At 42.7% G+C, this 20588-nt stretch overlaps 1 protein-coding gene across 1 annotated transcript in view; it reads right to left on the reverse strand.

Annotated features, from left to right (window-relative positions):
- Positions 1 to 20588, reverse strand: part of KCNK10 (potassium two pore domain channel subfamily K member 10) — a 140925-nt gene that overhangs the window by 31318 nt on the left and 89019 nt on the right. Inside the window, exons 3-4 of the mRNA XM_007462728.1 lie at positions 19747 to 19864; positions 7094 to 7254 (exon numbers count right to left, since the gene is read on the reverse strand). Of these exons, the coding sequence (XP_007462790.1) occupies positions 7094 to 7254; positions 19747 to 19864 (279 nt within the window). The remainder of the gene's footprint in view (positions 1 to 7093; positions 7255 to 19746; positions 19865 to 20588) is intronic.

Below are 20588 nucleotides of genomic sequence, written 5' to 3' on the forward strand. Positions count from 1 at the left end.
TCTATCCTTGGGAGGGAGGCCAAAGAACAAAAAAAGTGTCCCTTGGTTTTAGAGATAATATCAGAAAGCCTGCTGATCAGCCAGATAAAAAAAGGCAGCTGCTTCCTACCAGAGGCCAAAGTCCAGCTCAGAGCAAGAAAATGGGATCCAGCCCAAAATCTGACCAGGTTTTCCTACAGTATCCTATCAAGTGACAGTCGGCCCAGCCCAGCAAAAGAGCCAGCCCACAGCAGGGGAAGAAGAGGCTGCCCACTTCCAAAATCCGCTTTGGGGGCTTCCCTGATGGCACAGTGGTTAAGAATCCACCTGCCAACGCAGGGATATGTGTTCAAGCCCTGGTCCGGGAAGATCCCACATGCCGCGGAGCAACTAAGCCCATGTGTCACAACTACTGAGCCTGCGTTCTAGAGCCTGCAAGCCACAACTACTGAACCCATGTGCCACAACTACTGAACCCATATGCCACAACTACTGAAGCCCGTGCGCCTAGAGCCCGTGCTCTGCAACAAGAGAAGCCACTGCAGTGAGAAGCCTGCACACCACAACGAAGAGTAGCCCCGCTCGCCACAGCTAGAGAAAGCCCACGCATAGCAACAAAGGCCCAACAGAGCCAAAAATAAATAAATAAAATAAATTAATTAAAAAGAAAAAAATCTGCTTTGGAACCCAAGTAATCCCTGCTCAGTCCCAAGTAATTATCCTTCCGTGCTAACTGCCCAGATTTCCTGCTGGAAACCTAGGAAGAATTATTTTTACTTTATGTTATATAAATAATGATAAATTATCCCAAGTGCAGGCTCACTCACTCAACTCACTGTGTGGTTTTAGGCAAGTCACAACAAATCAGGGGCTCCATTTTTGTTGGATGCTATATGAGTTTCACTGGAGATGTGTTCCCCAAAGAGTGATCCATGGGCCACCTGTATCTAAATTCCAGGGATGCTTGTCACCTTAGAGCGGAGCCAACAGGTAGTCCCAGGGAATCTGCACATGACATTACTAGTACTCACCTATTTTCCCATCCCCCCCCCCCACTTCCTGGAGATCAAACAATGCATTCCAGGCCCTCTTTGCAGTTGGATAGAGCAGTGTGACTTGTTCAGGCCAGTAGGTTGTGACTGGAGGCCAAAGCTCTGAAGGGCCATGCCATGCCTGGCTCTCTTCCCCTAAAAAACCCTAAAGTCTGGAGAATTGCCCAGGCAGCAGCAGACCGGGGGGAGGGGGGTGAGTAAGCTGTTGGTTTGTTAGGTATCGTATAAGTTAGCCTCTCCTCAGTCAAGGATCCCAAAGGCCACTGAATTTATCGATACGTAAGGGGGAGAGAGGGCGGCATCGCTGTGAGTGGTCCGCGTGGCTAGCAGTTGACTGACACCTGTGGCAGATGCTGTCATTTGCTTACCCCAACTTCTCCTTTGCTCCCAGAATTCTAACTTTGTTCATCACAGCCGGAGATGAAACATGACTCCTCTGTGCCTTGGGGTTCTGAAACTTTAGCAGGCATCAGAATCACCTGGAAAGCTTGGCAGACACAGATTGCTGGGCCCCAACCTCTCTAAGAATTTCCATGTCTAACAAGTTCCCAGAGGATGCTACTAATGCTGCTGGTCCAGGGACCACACGCTGAGAACCAATGGTCTAAATCAATCCACCCCATTCTCCTTTGTCAATGACTCACTTTCCTAAGCTCCCTTGCAGGTAGGAATGGTCATGCGACCCACTTCCGGTCAATGAGACAGAAGAGGAAGTCTGTGGGGAAAATTTGGGGCAAGATTTTTCTCCCATAAAAGGAGCCCTTTTTGTCTTACCTTAAATGTGGTTGAGTAATCAGAGAAAGTCAAATACTATAGGATATCACTTATATGTGGAATCTAAAAACTACAACAAACTAGTGAATATAACAAAAAAGAAGCAGACTCACAGATATAGGGAATAAATTAGTGGTTACCAGTGGGAAGAGGGAGGGGGGAGGGGGTGGGGCATTAAGAGGTACAAACTACCATGTATAAAATAAATAAGCTACAAGGATATATTGTACAATACAGGGAATATAGCCAATATTTTATTTTAACTATAAATGGAGTATAACCTTTAAAAATTGTGAATCACTGTATTGTACACTATACTGTAACCTACAGTATTGTATATCAACTATACCTCAATATAAATAAATAATTCTTTTAAATGTGGTTGAGTGAAAACATGCTATTTGGTCCTGAGGCAGCCATCTTGCAAACAAGGTGGTCACAAGCCTGAGGACGCAAAGCTAACGTGCCAAGGACAGCAGAGCAGAAAGAGAACAAACCTGGGTGTATGCGTGTGATATTGTGATTGAGAACAAGAAATATGTATTTGGTCTTGGTCTTTCCTGGCACAGGGCTCCTAAAACCCTTGGAATTTCCTGTGATGAGAGCCATAAAGGTTCTTTTGTTAGGTTAATGAGGTAGCTTTGGGATCACCTAAAGATGGGGGTTGGTTACCAGGGAAGCCAACCAGGAATAGCGGGCTGGAACTTTCAGTCCCACCCCACCCCACCTCCAACCCCCAATTTCCCAGGAGAGGAGAGGGGCTGGAAGTTGACTTGATCACCAATGGCCAACGATTGAATCAATCACGCCTATGTGATGAAACCTCCATAAAAACTCAAAAAGGAGGAAATTCAGAGAGCTTCCAGGTTGGTGAACCATAACACTCCACATGCCACCACGCCAGGCCCCAAATGCCCTGGGGACAGAGCTCCATGGTTTTTGGACCTCTCCCTGCGTATCTCTTTATCTCACTTTTGATTCATATCTTTAAATATCCTTTGTGATAAACCAGTAATCTAGTGAATAAGCTGGTTTCCTGAGTTCTGTAAGCCACTCTAACAAATTAATTGAACCCAAGGAAGGAAGATGCTGTGGGAACCTCTGATTTTTAGCCATTCATCAGAAGCACGGGTAACAAGCTGAACTTGCAATTGGCATCTAAAGTGGAGGGCAGGCTTGTAGGACTGAGCCCTTAACCTGTGGGATCTGATGCTAATTCCAGGCAGATAGTGTCAGAATTGAGTTGAACTGTAGGACACCCAGCTGGTGCCAGAGAATTACTTGGTAGTGTGCAGAAAAATCCACACATTGGAATTGGCACCAGAATCCTTAACTTGTCATTGGGAAACTGATGCACAAAACCTGAAACAATCTTCCTCTAGCCTTCTTGCTATGCGAGATAAGTAAGTGTCAAATTCTTAATCCACTGTAAATCGACGTTGGGGGCAATGTCCATTTTCATGTTCCACGTAGAAGGACTCCAGCTAGAGTAACACTCCATATCTCTAACCCCGCTGCTCAGCCAGACAGTGGCTCACCCAGTGGACTCAGCAGAAGGGACTGAGCTCCCTCGGCTCAGCCTCTTTCCTCTCTTGTTTGAAACCATCTGCTGCAGAGAGCTGCACTGTTTTGCTCTCTGTGATGTAGTAAGGTCAGTGGAGCAGACCCTGCCCTCACTGAGGAGGCCTGTGCTACCAACGACCAAGATGGAGTGGGAGGCAGATTTTCTAAAATGACCAGAGAAGATGCCCCACCCTAATCCCCAGAACCTGTGATATGATGAGCGATTACTCCCATGACTCTGGTATGTTATAGGGCACAGTTCACGTAAAGATAGGGAGATTGTCCACGTGGGTCTGATCTAATCACATGAGCCCTTAAAAGCATAGTGCTTTCTCCAGCTGACAGGAGAGCGCAGAGGGGAAGTCATAGAGATAGAAGAAGGGTTCCATGCTGGTTTTGAAGATGGAGGCCAAGGAATGCAGGCAACCTCAAAGGTAAGAATGGCCCCCACCTGACAACCAGCAAGGAAACAGGACTCTCAGTCCTACAACCACAGGGAACTGTTCTTTGCCAAGACCTGAATGAGTGTGGAAGCAGATTCTTCCCCAGAACCACAGCCCAGCCAAGCCTGCCCAGACGTCTCACCTACACAACTATGACATAACAAACGAGTGTTGCTTTAAGCATCTACATTTGTACTAATTTGCTACACAGCAATAGAAAACTAATACTGCAGGGAAATTCCTCTAATTCAGGGTGAAAACGGTTAGTAAGTCCTTTTGGCATCAAAGCTAAAGCTACATTCTCTGATAAGCTTATCAGCAATAAAGCTGACCTTTTAATCTCCATCTGACTAAATTTCTCATTTAGTTCTGAACTCCAGAGGGGAAAAAAGAGTTTTCATTTATTCACCCCATAAAAACCCCAATAGTCGGGTATTCAGGAATGCTTTGGGCATTTCTATATAATACAATAAGTCTCCACAATTCTTTAAAATGAGGCTCAGACCTGGAATGGTATAGAAGAAACCAAATCATATCACCTCAGAATATAGGCACCTAGATTTTATATTCTATCTTTACTCCACTAAAAATCCTCTCCTTCCTAGAGCTGAGAAAAAACACACCAGATGAATGGAAAGGCTTAATCAGTGAGCAGGTAAATAAATAAATAAACCTTCCTCATGGGAACTAAAACTTCACAACCCCAAGCTTTGCTGGTTTGTACAATTTTCAGTTCTCAAATAATCACCTAAGAGTAACGGGCCTTTTAGATGTAGTTTAAATGAAAAGCAAAAAGCTTTGAGATATTCCAACAAAACTGCATGCAGCAAGCAAACTGCTGCAGAATCAGTGTTTGTAGTTTCAGGAAGTGCACCCATGTTCCTCCTGGAACTCAGACACCCCTTCCACAGCCCTCTCCAAATGTTCTGCAAACGCATACATCGTGTGCTGCCAACTCGGTAATATACTGCCACTCCTTCCTAGAAGACTCCCAGTCTTTGATGGCACTGCAAGGACCTGAGTGGGCCATCAGCATAAAAATGAAACATGAGGGGCTTCCCTGGTGGTCCAGTGGTAAAGAATACGCCTTGCAATGCAGGGGACACCCGTTCGATCCCTGGTCGGGGAACTAAGATCCCACATGTCACGGGGCAACTAAGGCCATGCGCCACAACTAGAGAGCCCTCGTGCTGCAAACTACAGAGCGCACGTGCTCTTGGAACCCACAGCACAACTAGAGAGAAGCCCGCACGCCACAAGGAAGAGCCCGCACACTGCAACAAAAGATTCCGCGTGCCTCAACGAAGATCCCACGTGCCTCAACTAAGACCTGACGCAGCCAAAAATAAATTAAATAAATAATAAATCTTAAAAAAGAAATGAAACGAGATTTTGAAGGTTCTGTCCCAGAGTCCTGTGAATGATCCATTTGAGAGGCACCTTTAAGGGGAAGAACAGTTCTCTGTACTTGCAGTCCAAAATTCGTATGGGAACTAAGTCCCCAGTTTCGGTAGCAGATGTCATTAAATGACTGCAACCTCTTCCCTCGTTTAGAATACAGTAACCAAATTTTATTTTTGCTAAAGGGGGATTTCAAAAGCCTGTGGTCCAATCCTTTCTTTCTACAAATAAACTCAGATCTAGAGAAGCTATATAAAAATAGAAATTCCAGATCAGTCATTTCTCCATTTGACTCCTGTTCTTCTGAGTGTTTAATCCACCAGATTCATTTTTCTCTAAATCAGAAGCCAAGAGGCCATGGCTAAAAGGGTACCTCTGAGAAGTTCAAAACTGCTCTTGGAGACAAGGTTGCCACATCTGGTTTAGGGAGACGAGCATCTGAGAAGCACAGAAGCTGAGCGCTGATGGTTTCCATGGTGACCACGGGGCCCAGGTGCATGTTCTAATGAGGCCAGCCAGCATTTTGGGGCAAAGACTGTAGAACATTCCAGGAAAACCCCCATGTCACCGAGCAACTCATGAAATTTGAATGGGTGGCTAGCCTGCCAGCAAGTGCTTCTTTCAGGAGACAGACACACAGCAGCACTGAACTCTGTGTCTGGCCCTGTACCAAGCTCTTTTCCATACATTATTTCATTTAATCATCACCCAGACCTTAAATTCAAATTCCATCCCATTTTGCCAATGAGTAAACTGAGGCAGCTCACCCAAGGTCACTGAGCTTATAGAAGGTGGCTCTAAGCCAGCTCTAGTGCCTTATTCCTCCACTCAACTCTACCAGAATTTCTGAAACTGGTAGCTCTCGAGGGGAGAGCTACCTTGCATTCTTCTAAAGAGAAGTTTATGTCATGATTTCTTGTCTCAGAGGGGAAAACAAGCACAGCCTTAGAACTTACCACTGATCTACCTTTGTCCATCATTGCCAGATGCTGAAAAAGATCTCAAATTATCATTTTCAAATATGAAGTCATCATAAGAAATAATTCCCTGAAGGTTTGAAAGACTTGAGAATTATGTCAAAACTGAGAAAGAGAGCAGAAATGACCTAACACCTAAGTAAAACTAGTGTTCTGTTAAACTATGTGAACAGGTGTGAGCTAAAGGGCTTTGGAAACCCCAGTCCAATCACCTCTACTCCACATGCCTGTCACTGATGCCAGGAAGGCCATCTGTAGAAAATAAATTCCTTGAGTTGAGATTTTTGTCCCTTGTTTAAAGGTCAGTATTCTCAAGAGGAAAAACCTAATTAAGGTAATAGCAGTCATCAACACCTTAGTATGAATTAGTATGTTAGTGTACTACTGCTGATGGAGCACTCAGCAGTGGGAGGAGTGGGGGGGTGGGCCCATGAGGAGACAGATACATAGCACAAAGCAATGTCTAGAAAATGCAGGCTTCTGGAAGAGGTCTTAGAAGCCAGGATCAGTCTGAAGATGCTGTGCTTGGAAATAAAGTGAAGGAGCTCCAATAACAAAATGGATGGATTTATAGTTCTCTACTTTATTGCCAACACACTAAGGAACCCATCTTCCACCTTCCATAAGAAATTGCTTAAGCCTCACCTCTTCAGAAAATCTGTATTGGCAAATCTATACTTAACCCTCTTGTGTTGTGATTCCAGGAAGACCGACAAGAGACAAGAGCTTAGGCACAGTACCTGTGCCTACCACGGGCCAAAATTAAAAATACGACCATAACATTGAACTATTCCATTAAAAGTGATAATGATACAAGAACACCCTGGTAATTCCTTCTGGATCCTGTCAGGCTAAAGCCAACTGGATCACAGAGGTTAGGGTTTAAATAGATGGCAGTACTCACTCGAAAGACCTTCTCCACTCTTGCAATGCTCTTCCCAAAAATGGTTCCAAGTTGGTCTCCAATTCCAGCCAATAAGAAACCAAAAAGTGGAATTCCAAAGATGGCATATAAAATGCAAAAGATTTTGCCTCCTTCAGTGCTTGGAGCAATATTCCCATACCCTGGTGAGAAATATTAAAAAGAGAGAGGGAGAATGGTGAGGCACCAGAGAAATTACAGCACTGAACGAAAGAATCCGGACTTCTTAAAGGGTTTCTCCATTCTGCCCCCCTCCACTTCATGAGTTTTAGGAGCAGAACTTCATTTCCAAGGCCCTATAAAATTCAGAACATTGTTCCATTGCTTCTCTTCCTTCTCTCCCTGTAAATACTTTCAACAGGATCCAGGTTTCCAGGATCTTATTGTGTTTCATTAGATGACATTTTAGGAAATCTATGATCACCCAGAATTGCATTTCTGATGGGAATGGGTACATTCCCATCTGAAATGGGTACAACCCATTTCAGAAACATCACATATCTAGGATGTGTCCGGTTTAGGGATGCTGAACACCTGAGAAGGGTTCAGCATTGCCTTTTTTAGATTTAAAAACAGCTTCTCCCTTACAGCCTCATCCCATGGCCACATCCCCTCCACCTGACAGGCTGTGGGTGTCTCCAGCATTTGCCTTCTTAGGGTGATGGGTGCTCCACATTAAGGAGGATGTGGTACAAAATTATTTAGCACCTAGTACAAATTCAGAAAGGACCCATGGATAGTACAGCCCTACCCTGGGAAAACAGTAAAGAGTGGAGGAGGGAAGACTTTGTGCTCTTACTCACACTGACAGTGATGGTTAGCTCTGCCCGGATCTCTTTTTCTCTTTCCTGGGAACTCCGTATCAACTGAGCCCTGCCTCTCCTCCCACCAACTTCCTTTTTTTTTTTTTTAACATCTTTATTGGAGTATAATTGCTTTACAATGGTGTGTTAGTTTCTGCTGTATAACAAAGTGAATCAGCTACACATATACATATATCCCCATATCTCCTCTCTCTTGCGTCTCCCTCCCACCCTCCCTAGCCCACCCCTCTAGCTGGTCACCAAGCACCGAGCTGATCTCCCTGTGCTATGCGGCTGCTTCCCACTAGCTATCTGTTTTACATTTGGTAGTGTATATATGTCCATGCCACTCTCTCACTTTGTCCCAGTTTACCCTTCCCCCTCCCTATATCCTCAAGTCCATTCTCTAGTAGGTCTGCGTCTTTATTCCCGTCGTGCCCCTAGGTTCTTCATGACCATTTTTTTTTTTTAGATTCCATATATATGTGTTAGCATATGGTATTTGTTTTTCTCTTTCTGGCTTACTTCACTCTGTATGACAGACTGTAGGTCCATCCACCTCACTACAAATAACTCAATTTCTTTCCTTTTTATGGCTGAGTAATATTCCATTGTATATATGTGCCACACCTTTTTTATCCATTCATCTGTCTATGGACACTTAGGTCACTTCCATGTCCTGGCTATTGTAAATAGAGCTGCAATGAACATTGTGGTACATGACTCTTTTTGAATTATGGTTCTCTCAGGGTATATGCCCAGGAGTGGGATTGCTGGGTCATATAGTAGTTCCATTTTTAGTTTTTTAGGGAACCTCCATACTGTTCTCCATAGTGGCTGTATCAATTTACATTCCCACCAACAGTGCAAGAGGGTTCCCTTTTCTCCACACCCTCTCCAGCATTTATTGTTTGTAGATTTTTTGATGATGGCCATCCTGACCAGTGTGAGATGATATCCGACCCACTTCTTGCACCAAGGATTATCAGGTGCTAAATAAATGTTTGTTGGTGGAATGGATGTTTAAATACAAAAGAATCCTTTTATAGTCAGGTCTATTCATATGTTATTTCAAATAGTGCTTTGAAAACACCAACACCTGCATTCTCAAGAGTTCTGCAATTACGTAAGTAACTCATGTCTAGTGAGTATTCGGCTTACTCTGTATGACGGAACTGAAGAAAGTGGTGCTGGAAGAAAAAGGCTTATAGCATTAGCACAAATTATACAGAGATGAGACTCTAAATTACTTGCTACTGACTTTCATGCCAATGAATCTTGCAACATTATGCTAACTAGTGTCTAGATAGTCACCTAACTATTCTCCCATATAGGGCAACTCCTGTGGAGCCTATTTCTAAATCCATGCAAGAAGTGAGTTATTGGGCTCATGGCTTACTGGCATTTGGGGGATGCAACAGAGTAATGATAATGTTGATGATTGGTCCATCATTCATCCTCTTATAGGCCTGGAGAACTCACTGTTGCTTTCTGCCTTTAGGTGATGAGTCACCTGGTTATTTTCCCTTTCAATTTTCCAGTCACAATCATTCAAACCTCTTATCACAAATCATCTAAATTATAGCTTCTATTTCTTAAATGACTGTTCAGGCAAGCCTTCCTAATCTTGCATTTCTTTTACTCACCATGATTTTTGATTTAATTGTGCAAAAAAAAAATAAAGGCTCTCAGAACTTTTTTCAGGTGTTTTCAGGAACTTGGACAAAATCATTTTGTAAGGATTTCCCTCTAGAATAATCCAATTTACATTAAGATAGCCCTATTAAAAAAGGAATAAATGTGCCTATACAGCTCCACTTTATGCAGAGTTATGGTGACTCTTGGAAATATTCTGGTAATTTGTGGAAACATTTATCACTCTTGCTTGACTGTCTCATAATTGCCTGATTACTGTCAAGGAATATAGGTTTTCTTTTAGTCTGAATATCTCAGAAAGAAGCACATTGCAGACACAGGCAGACAAACTGAGGCTTTGCACCTGCTTAATAGGCCTCTTATTAGCCCTAACAGGGGCTGCACCCCTTCCTGCAGCTTTTAGAGAGGATCTGTCCCACCACTTGAGTAAGGACTGTGCTCAGGGGACATTCCAGTGTCATCTTAGGAGCATCAGAGAAAAGCGGGAAGATGAGGCTCAAATCCGATACCACCCCCTTCTACCTGGTTGGCCTTAGGCTCGCTTCACCTCCCCAATCCTAGTATTAGAGGGGTTCAAGGACAATGTGGGGAAAATCAGTGAACTGTAAAGTGCTATACCAATGCAAAGCGTTAGTAGTAGTATTACAGTCAGCTCCTTACTTGTTCAGTGTTTCGCAGACTAGACACTAAAAATTAGAGCAAAGTTCTTGGGCACTAGTGAAGTAATATTCAAATTGTAACAGGGAAGAGCCAATCTGACTCCATGTTGGATCTGTTTCTTTTACTTTAACCTTTGCTTCCTGTTGCTTTCCTTCACTAAAAGGATAGTGTCTGTACACAATGGCCTGCCTCAGGGAACCCTGCCCCTCTGCCTGAATGTTAAACCCAAGTGCCTTTGTTCAGGGAAACATCCAGACCCTGTCCACCTGTGGATGGCTGCAAGAAAGAAGAAATTAAAACATCCCCACACTGAGGCTGGCCATTTCAGGGAACATTTGCAAGTCTTACAGCCTTTTTACTTTACTTCCTCGTCCCCTCCCCCTCTCTGTTCTATAAAAGAAACTGGCATCCAAACCCCGATAAGATGGTTTATTGGAGACACTAGTCTGCCATAAGATGGTTTATTGGAGACACTAGTCTGCCATCTTCTCGGTCTGCCTTTCTGAACAAAGTCAAAGTCGTTATTCCTTGCCTCAACACCTCATCTCTGATTTATTGGCCTGTCGTGCGGCAAGCAGAGCGAGCTTGGACTTGGTAACAAAATCAGTCTTTAAATATATTTCAGGCCATCACCTCACATCGGACATAAAATAATTGCTGTTCTTGAGTAATGCTGTATTGTGTGTGTGTGTGTGTGTGTGTGTGTGTGTGTGTGTGTGTGTGTGTGTGTGTATCTGTGTCCCCTGCCTCTGATGAACTACATGGAAAGACGGTTCTCCAGTTTGACTCTCAACCCTGTTACTCTGAGAAAATTCCGAGCTTTGCTCTAAACAGGAGGCAACAAGAGGGCCACATTCCTGGATTTTTGCCTCTATTTGTACTGGACCTGCTAGACTTCCCTGCCCATCCTTCCAGAAGGCTTGATAGAACTTTGAAGTAAGGTATAAAAGTGGCTCTAGAACTCGAGACTGCGGGGATTCCTGTTCTGATTCTTCCACTTACTAACTCTCAGATCTTGGGCAATTTACCTTTCTGCCTCGCTTTCCGTGACTGAATGATGGAGCTATTAACAGCACCTACCTTATAGCTTCAAGAGTTACATGTGAAGCATGAGTAACCTGTGGAGATTAAATACATGTAAAGCATGATGCAAAGAATAAGCCCTCAGCAAGGATCCACAATTATCATCTTGCCCCAGGTTTTCTGTGGGAAGGAATCGTTTCTAAGCTATGTGTCTCCAGGAAAACTAAGCCCCAGGAGAAAACAGGGTTGGTTCCTATTTTCCCTCCGGAAACTCCACTGTTCTCCTATAGCACCAGGACAAAAGACAAAATGCCTGTGCCCCAGGCTTGGCTGACTCAATGGCTTGGGGGGGCCCACAGCTGGATTTGGGGTGTGGGTATGCATGGGGCAGCAAAGGCTGGGAAGTGAGAGGCAGATGGTCAGAAAGAACTAGCCCAGGACATTAGAATTGGATTTCATAAAGCAGAAGAAGTCCCAGGAGCTCCTCCACCAAATGGCTTCTGGTGACTTTTGGCAGGAGATGACCAGCCCAGAGAGAACATTCTGTTGTGAACGAGAAGGACCAAGGTAGTGCTTAGCTCTGGTCACCCCTGGCTAGAAAACAGCCCAAGCCCTTTCCAAAGACAAAGCTGGTGTTTCAAGAGGACTCAGGCCTGAGTGGTGCACACGAAACTCATGCCAAAGTCAAATCTTGGGCAAGCCATGTGCTATTCAGCTCTGGTATTTGGTTTAGAGTACATGTTCTCAAAGCCTACTGTCTGTGCATTTATGGGCGTGTGACCTGTGCAGTCACACGGAGCCCCACACTTAGAAGGGCCCCATGCTTGGTTTAATGCTCTGCCCTTGCCATTTTGTCCTTCTTAATCTTTTTTTTTTTAGCAGAAGACTGAATTTTCATTTTGCACTGGGCCTTATGTAGCTGGTCCTGGTGAATAAAGCTAGGCTCCATGGCTTACCGAACTTGAGATACTGAACAAGCTACTTGACATCCCTGGGTCTCAGTCTTCTCATTAGTAAAATAAGGCAAATAAGAGTACCTACCTCATGCAGTTAACGTGAAACTAAGTGAGATAATGTATGTGGAGCACAGTTCCTGGCACCTAGTAAGCACCCAGTAAGTGTTAGCTGCAGTGACAGCTATTTCCATAGCCATGGGCTAAACGTCCAATCCAAGTGCTAGTCAAGTAGAAATAGCTGCCTCGGTACCTTGGCAAGTACAGTTCTTAACTGAGGCCACCAGGCAAGGAACACAGTTACTGACTACCATCTGGGACCTGATGAGGGGCTCTCTAGGATATGGGTAGAGCCAAGTGACTTAATCCAAAAATGCCTCAAATGGAGAATTCCCTGGCAGTCCAGCAGTTAAGACTCTGCACTTCCACTGCAGGGGGCACGGGTTCCATCCCTGATCAGGGAAATAAGATCCCACATGCCACGCAGTGCGGTCAAGACAAAAAAAAAAAAAAAAAAAATGCCTCCAAGATGAAATCTAATTGCATTCCATAGCTGTTGGTGAGAACTCAATCATTTTCTGCCCTTCCACAAGTGATGGTTTGTGGGAAAGAATCTGCACTCAGGAGTATCATTCCTCCAGCTTAGAAAAACTAGTTGCTGGAGACCCACCAGCAGAGTCAACAATTGAGGCAGGTGCGACATCAGAATTAGTTACTGAGAAAGGGAAGAGGGTGCACAGTGACCTCAACAAAGACAGCAGTCTAGTCTTCTGGCATGGCCCCTGGTTTGGAGAAGAGCCTGAGTGTCCTCCCTTTTGCCATACACTTGTAGATCTTCCTGTATATCTGAGCACAAGAAAACCTCATTTAAAAAAAAAAAAAAGAAGCTTTGATATTTTCATATAAAAGGGACCTCTGATACTGAGTAATATCACTGCTTTTCAGGAAAAGACTATTATTCCTAAGATCTCTCTAACACATTCTAAATAATGAGCACATTTTTCTGTGTCTGAATAGTACATAGTACATAGTACTCAAGAGAGTCTTTCTGGAGAGCAATTTGGCAGGCCTTTAAAAGGTCCAGGCCCTCTGACACAGCAAGCCCTGGGGGATCTTTCCAAGGAAACAGCCAGAGATGAACATCACCATTCACGAAGAAAGATTTTCATCGTGATGTTACACCACCACATAAGTAAAAACTGCGTGCGATTCCAACAACATGTGATGACAGCATTGATAGTAGAGCCAATGGAACCCAACAAAGCTTATGTTTTTCAAAGAACCTTAGTAATATGGGAGAATGTTTACCGAATTATGTCACACATTATGTGAAACCAAGCAAGCATGCTAATGTATGCATATTTCACAAATAATGAAAACGTTCCTCAGCTCCAGCTGCTCTACTGCCTGTGTCCTAAATGATGGAAAATTTCTCAGCAAGAACGGGAAGAATTAGCAGGCTCTTAGTTTTCTTATAAGCCTTGCTACCACTTGTGATGAATGAATTTACCGCTAAATAATTGGGGAAAAAACCTTATTTCCTCACTTCATTATTCTTACTAACATTGTACTTATGTTTTCTTTAGAATTCTCTAATGGTATGACTCTCTAAAGACCCTCCGCCCTGGAGTCAAAATTTAGCCAGCTAAATGGTGTTCAACTCACAACACATTATTTTTCAATTAAGACAAAGTGAGAGAGAAAATAGCATTTTCTCCATTGAATAGTAAAGGACCCAATCTCTAACACTAACACTGAGCCATGATACTGAAGTGGACTTGTGGTTTGGGTTGGGTTTAATTTTTGTTTGTTTTTGCTTTACGCTTGTTTTGCAGTAGTTTCCTGTTCAGCCTCCACCTTCTTTCATATTTGGGGAAAGGTCTCTGTCCTTTGCCCAGATATGACACAGTGTCCTGCCTCTCACTATAGAGGCAACAGCATCCCAGGTTGCCAGGACACCAGCATATGAACTTAGGGGCTTACCCAATAGGAAGTTCTAAGACTTTAAATCAAGAGCAAGTAGCCCAAAGAAGGTGGGAGATGGCAGCTGCAGTGGCCAGCAGGGTCAGGCACTGGCTATGAGGTCAGAGGATACTTACTGGCCCTCTGTGATCTCTGAGCCATAAGTGTGCATTGGTTAGAATTTTTCAGTCTTAGGCGAGATAAAACCCAATGCACACTCGCTTAAGAAAAAAGAGAAATGTACAGACCCCAGTAAATAGCAGGATATTTAACATTTATTTCTTAATTCTTCATGGGTAGCTTCATTCCAGGCTCAAAGGATGCAAGCTGGACCCCGCTTATCACTCCTCTTTTGTTACTCTGCTTCTTTACTGTTAGCTGAATTCTAGGCAGAAAAACCCTCAAGGGACAAAAATGAATGGTAGGGTCCCAGGCTTATCCTTTTCCCAATTTATATCCAGTAAGAAAGAGAAGTCACTTCCTCCAAAGCTCAAGCAAAAGCCCAGGAATTGACTTGCTTATTGGCCTAATCCAGATCTCATGTCTGTCTCTGAACTCAGAGCTGTGGCCACGCACATGCAAGGCACTGGATTTCTTATTTTTATGGTTCTAATCTAATTTTGATTCACATTTTTTAATTTAAGTATAGTTGATTTATAATGTTGTGCTAATTTCTGCTGTACAGCAAAGTGATTCAGTTATATATATATATATATATATATATATATATATATATATATACTCACACATTCTTTTTGTTATATTCTTTTCCATTATTGTTTATCATAGGATATTGAATATAGTTCCCTATGCTATACAGAAGGACCTTGTTGCTTATCCATTCTATATGTAATAGCTTGTATCTACTAACCCCAAATATCCAGTCCATCCCTGCCCCACCCCCTTCCCCCTTGGCAACCACAAGTCTGTTCTCTATGTCTGTGAGTCTGTTTCTGTTTTGTAGAAAGGTTCATATGTGTCATGTATTAGATTCCACATGTAAGTGACATCATATGGTATTTGTCCTTCTCTTTCAGACTTACTTCACTTAGTATGACAATCTCTAGGTCCATCCATGTTGCTGCATTATTTCATACCTTTTTTATTGCTGAGTAGTATTCTGTTTTATATATGTACCACGTCTTCCTCATCCATTTATCTGGCAATGGACAGTTAGGTTGCTTCCATGTCTCGGTTATTGTAAACAAAAGGCACTGGATTTCTTAGTCTAGACAAGATGATTCTTCCCCTGTGGCCTGGGGGCCAAGTGTGGGGAAGGGGACCATTAGGGAAATGGTTATCAGGACAAGAGTGAGTAAGTGAATGGGTGCCAAGCAGCAGAAACTGAGTCATTTGCACAAACTCAAAGATTCCAGTGTAAGCACATTAAAAAGGGCAGAAGATGTTACACATCAAATGTTCCTCATTAGGCGATTGGAACCACCATTCCTCAGTTACATAATGTCATGTGGGTCAATGAACACAGTTGTTCAATAAACCAAGCCCTTGGGATCTTAATGAGTTAACACAATAAATGGGTGCGCATCCCAATGTAGCTATAGTGTTTTTCAGTGCATCATATAGGCCACTGATTTAGCCATTTTATAAAAATAAGAATATTAGAATTTTCTTTTTTGTTTAATACACACTAATGTCTCATGTGTCCAATACTGGGCACTGGAGCGCACTTTCCAAAATGTACTTCTTGAAGTGCCCTAGACTTTCTCAGTTTCAATTATTTTACTATAAATCCCCCTAAAACACATGACTCATTTCCCCATCTTAATAACCAGACCATTGAACACAATCTAACCTGACATTGGTCTTCTCTGATCTACTACAGTGATGCCCTCGGGGGATGTTGAGGTGTATAGCACTTTTTGCCATTACACCAAATGGTGCCATATCATCGTGCTTCCTTTGTTGGATGCTGTGGGATTGAGGACAAATATGACCTAATCTGGTCTGGAGTGTCTGAAAGGTTTCTAGGCCCTAGACTCACTAGTGTAATGCACACCTCTACTACTTGTAATAGTTGATCTTAATGTATTTGCAGATTTGCAAGCGTGACCTAGTATATCACATGATTAAGAGGCTTTCTAAAAAGGAATGACAATTCTCTCTGACTCTAGTTTTCTTAATGCACATAAATTTCTTGATTGCACCGATGTAAAAATAACACAGGTCCTAAAGAGGAGGCCTACAACCATAAACAAAAACCTGTGCCTCTAAACAACGCTTAGCTTCTGAAACTTGCGCCAGTAGGAAGTCAATCGTCAAAGATGCATCCCCCCAAAAAGGCATACTCTCCAACACCAAAAAGAAAGGGAGAGGGAAAAACCTCCCAGAAGGCAAAGCTGGGCCTCAGAGAGCTACGAGATTTGAGAGATTTGAGCTATGAGAGAGATTTCCTCCCAAAGAGTATAAACAAATGTTAATGAAGGAATCCTCCCACTGTGTGTCCAACATTGCTATGAACCGGTGACTGTTGTGTGTCTCCCATTCTTCTGTATGAGAATTTTTATTGTAGTGTGACTTCATTACTTCACTAGTAAATGAGGGCAGATAACTCTCAAACTCTTTCAGCAGAGCTGGGAGAGGGATGCAATCTACAGATTCCACCATATATGTAAGGATTACCAAAAGAAGATGAGATTGCACAGAAGCAATATGGGAAAATAATACAGAGAAGAAGTACAGAGAATGATGAGAGGGTCCGTAGGTGGCAAATCTCAGAAAGTCCCTGCAAAAATCCAGTTATGAAAGTGAGTGTCTCACCTTGAACTTCAAAAAAGATATCCCTATATGTACCAAGTATGGAACGTAGGGTGAAGAGGGAGAGCAGCAGAAGCCCCCCTAAACTTGATCTGATCCAGAAAAACAGAAGAGGCAGAGCTATACAGAGAATAATACAGACGGGCCATATTTGCAGGAAGCACTCTGTCTCTCTGACAACAGGGAAGAGGAGAGTCTTGGCATGTGCTACCAGAAAGGTTACCTGCTTCTCCCTGCTCTCCTCTCCCCAGCCCATGGAAATGCTCAGCAGAGAGCTGGTCCAGGAGTATCCAGTTCATTTGGCATCAAGTATGTGAAAAAGAAACTGGCCCAGGGACTCCCCTGGAGGCTCAGTGGTTAAGAATCTGCCTGCCAATGCAGGGGACACGGGTTTGAGCTCTGGTCCAGGAAGATCCCACATGCCGCGGAGCTACTAAGCCTGTGCGCCACAACTACTGAAGCCCGTGCACCTAGAGCCCGTGCTCCGCAACAAGAGAAGCCACCGCAATGAGAAGCCCGTGCACCGCAACAAAGAGCAGCCCCTGCTCGTCATAACTAGAGAAAGATCACACACAGCAACGAAGACCCAACGCAGCTGAAAAAATAATAAAACATTAAAAAGAAAGAAACTGGCCCAGCATAAATATAAAGCTTCCGTTTTTTTTAAATGTGAGGGAGCAGCAAAACTTACCAGTGAATGTGAGACACTCAGCAGAAAAATGTTGCCCCAACCAGACGAAAAGTGTAAACAACTATGAAGTAATCACCTCTAAGAATCATCACAGAGAAACCACAAAGATGCAAGAAATCAGGGAGGAAATGGTGAGATAACAAGTGCAGATGAAATGTGAGCTGAGCTAATAGAATGCAGGGAAAAAGTAGGAAAGAAAAAAGTCCCCTCATGATCATAAAAATGAAAACAAAATTGGAAGAAGCACATGGCAGAGGAGGCACTGTGAAAAAACAACAACAAAAAGAAGATAATACTAACAAGTTGAAAACCAAATTTTAAAGATAAAAAGGAGTAGAGGGAAAACACTAGACACAGAAGACAAGCAAAGAAGTGATGATAGATGTATAATTGGAATCCCCAAAGAACAGAACCAAAATCATGCAGCAGAGAAAATGTTTAAAAATAGCAATCAAGAAAACTTTCCTGAAATAAAAGGGACAAAACCTGGTAGTGTTATCAGATGAAAGATAAAGAAATAATCTTTTGAGTAGCTGAGCAAAAAGATCAAGTCACTTATAAAAGGGAAAAAATTGTCTGGCATCAGGTTTCTCCACAGCAACATAAGCACTGGGAGAAAGCGGAGATCCAACAAGATCCTTAAAAAAGAACATGTGAGTCAAGGGTTTCACTTCCAGCCAAAACTGCCCTTCAAGTATAAGGCTACCATTTTGAACAACACAAGAACCCAGGGAATATTGCTCCCTGGAGCCATTCTTAAGGCAACTAACTGAAGAAGAGTTTCACACAAGCAAGTGATGGTGACAAAAACTATAGCAAAACCATGATGAAAACCAGGGCTAGAGATGAACACTGACAGTACTTAACTGTAGAACTATGACTAAAACAAATGGGAGTACCCAGGTAGCAGAACAGAAGAGCAGAGTGTGAAATATATACACCCTGATGTTACAGAATGATACAATGAGTAATATTTGATAGTGGAAGAGGGAAAGAAGTTGAGATGCTGAGTAAGTTCCCTGACTGCATTATATATAATAGCTGAGAGCCAAGGGTTATTAAAGTGGGCAAATCTTCTAATAGAAGCCTAAGCATATTTAATAATGTAAAAGTAAACATTAAAAGGATGGTGTCAACTAAAATTGCGTGGTGGAGAAAGAGAAGAGATGTCATCACCCATAATAAGGAACTAACAGATACTACTTAAAGAATAGAACACTAAGGTTATGATATGCGATTATAATAAAGTTAACCCCTATGACAAATCGTTTAATCCCTATGGCAAAAATACAAAACTCCCCAGGTATAAGAAAAAAGACACACACAAAAATTGACAAAAGACAAAAATTGGTGCAGGAAGGAAGTAATCATAGCTCGCCTTATGATCAGTTGTGAAAAGGAGCATTTACCTAGCAAAATAATGCAACTATTCACATTCACTTTTGATCTAATTAAACTATACTGGGAAGGAAAGGGGACGGGAAGAGAGCCCTTCTACAGTGGGGCGGGGAGGAAAAAGAGAACTGATTCCTCATCTAACACAACGGGAAGTCAAGAAATCATCTCTAAAATAAAATTCGGGAGTGTAATACCAATGTGACATTTAAAGACATGGAGATGAATATCAAAATAATCATGCAAAAGAAATGAAAGAGGTTGCCCCTCTTGCAACCAAGAGGTTGCCCCAAGGTGAAAAAAAGAGGAGAGGGGCAGAGACTGCTGTTTTACATAACAAACTTTGTGGAACACAGTTTGGCTGTTTAATGTATAACTTCAATAAAAAGTACACTTTTTAAAAAAGAATTTGAGCTCAACTGAGCAATCCGAGTTCAACTGATCGTTCAGAGGTTCATTTTTTTACCCTAACCTTTCCATGAGGTCCTTTCAAACGAAAGTTTCCCCTAGTCTTTCATTTTGAAAAATGAAATTCTTCATTCTGCTCTGCCTTTTATTGAAAGCCACCACACAAGTACTACATTAATCTGACAAGTGTTCCATCAGCCTCCTTTGAACCTCCGGCTGCCATGCATTCTATGAAGACAAAATGTTGATTTTAGTGTCATTACTCAGGAGGGTCTGCAGAGGAAAAGATACTTGCAAGTGCATTGATACCTATGGTGGTGATGACAGTTCCAGCAAAGAAAAAGGCACTTCCGAGGTCCCAGTGACTGCTGTTGTTAGAAGAGTTTCCTATGGGGCTTACTCCTGCGTTGTCAGCGTCAAGAGCATGCTGCAAGGAAAGTGAGAAAGCATGAGGTTCAGTGAAAAAGCTTACCAAGGGGCTTCCCTGGTGGCGCAGTGGTTAAGGATCGCCTGCCAATAAATCCAGGAAGATCTCACATGCCGCGGAGCAACTAAGCCCATGCGCCACAACTACTGAGCCCACGTGCTGCAACTACTGAAGCCCACGTGCCTAGAGCCCGTGCTCCGCAACAAGAGAAGCCACCGCAATGAGAAGCCCACACACTGCAACGCAGAGTAGCTCCCGCTCGCCACAACTAGAGAAAGCCCACGTGCAGCAAAAGACCCAAGGCAGCCAAAAAGAATAAATAAATATGTTTTTTAAAAAGGATTGCTTTAAAAAATAATAAGAAATGAGTGAACAAACTAAAGTAATAAATGTAGGCACATGATCTTCCCAAAGGTGTGAGAAGAAAGCAATTTAAAATAAGTTTATAAAAAAAAAAAAAAAAAAGCTTACTAAGATTTCCTTGCTCCAGAACCTGCAATGATCTATAAAGGACTGGTTATGTGGATGAGGGTACAGTCATAAAATGAAATACTATTGTTATAGAGAAAAGCACAGGCCCAAATGGCACCACTTGTGCTAAAGTCCATGGTATCAAACCTGCACTTGATACCTGACTTTATTGCAGTTACGACCTTCCCCAGAAATGTAACCTTTTTTTAATATTTATTCTTTTCTTTTATTGAAGTATAGTTGATTTATAATA

Source organism: Lipotes vexillifer, unplaced genomic scaffold (assembly GCF_000442215.2).
Source record: "Lipotes vexillifer unplaced genomic scaffold, Lipotes_vexillifer_v1.1 scaffold883, whole genome shotgun sequence".
NCBI lineage: Eukaryota > Metazoa > Chordata > Mammalia > Artiodactyla > Lipotidae > Lipotes > Lipotes vexillifer.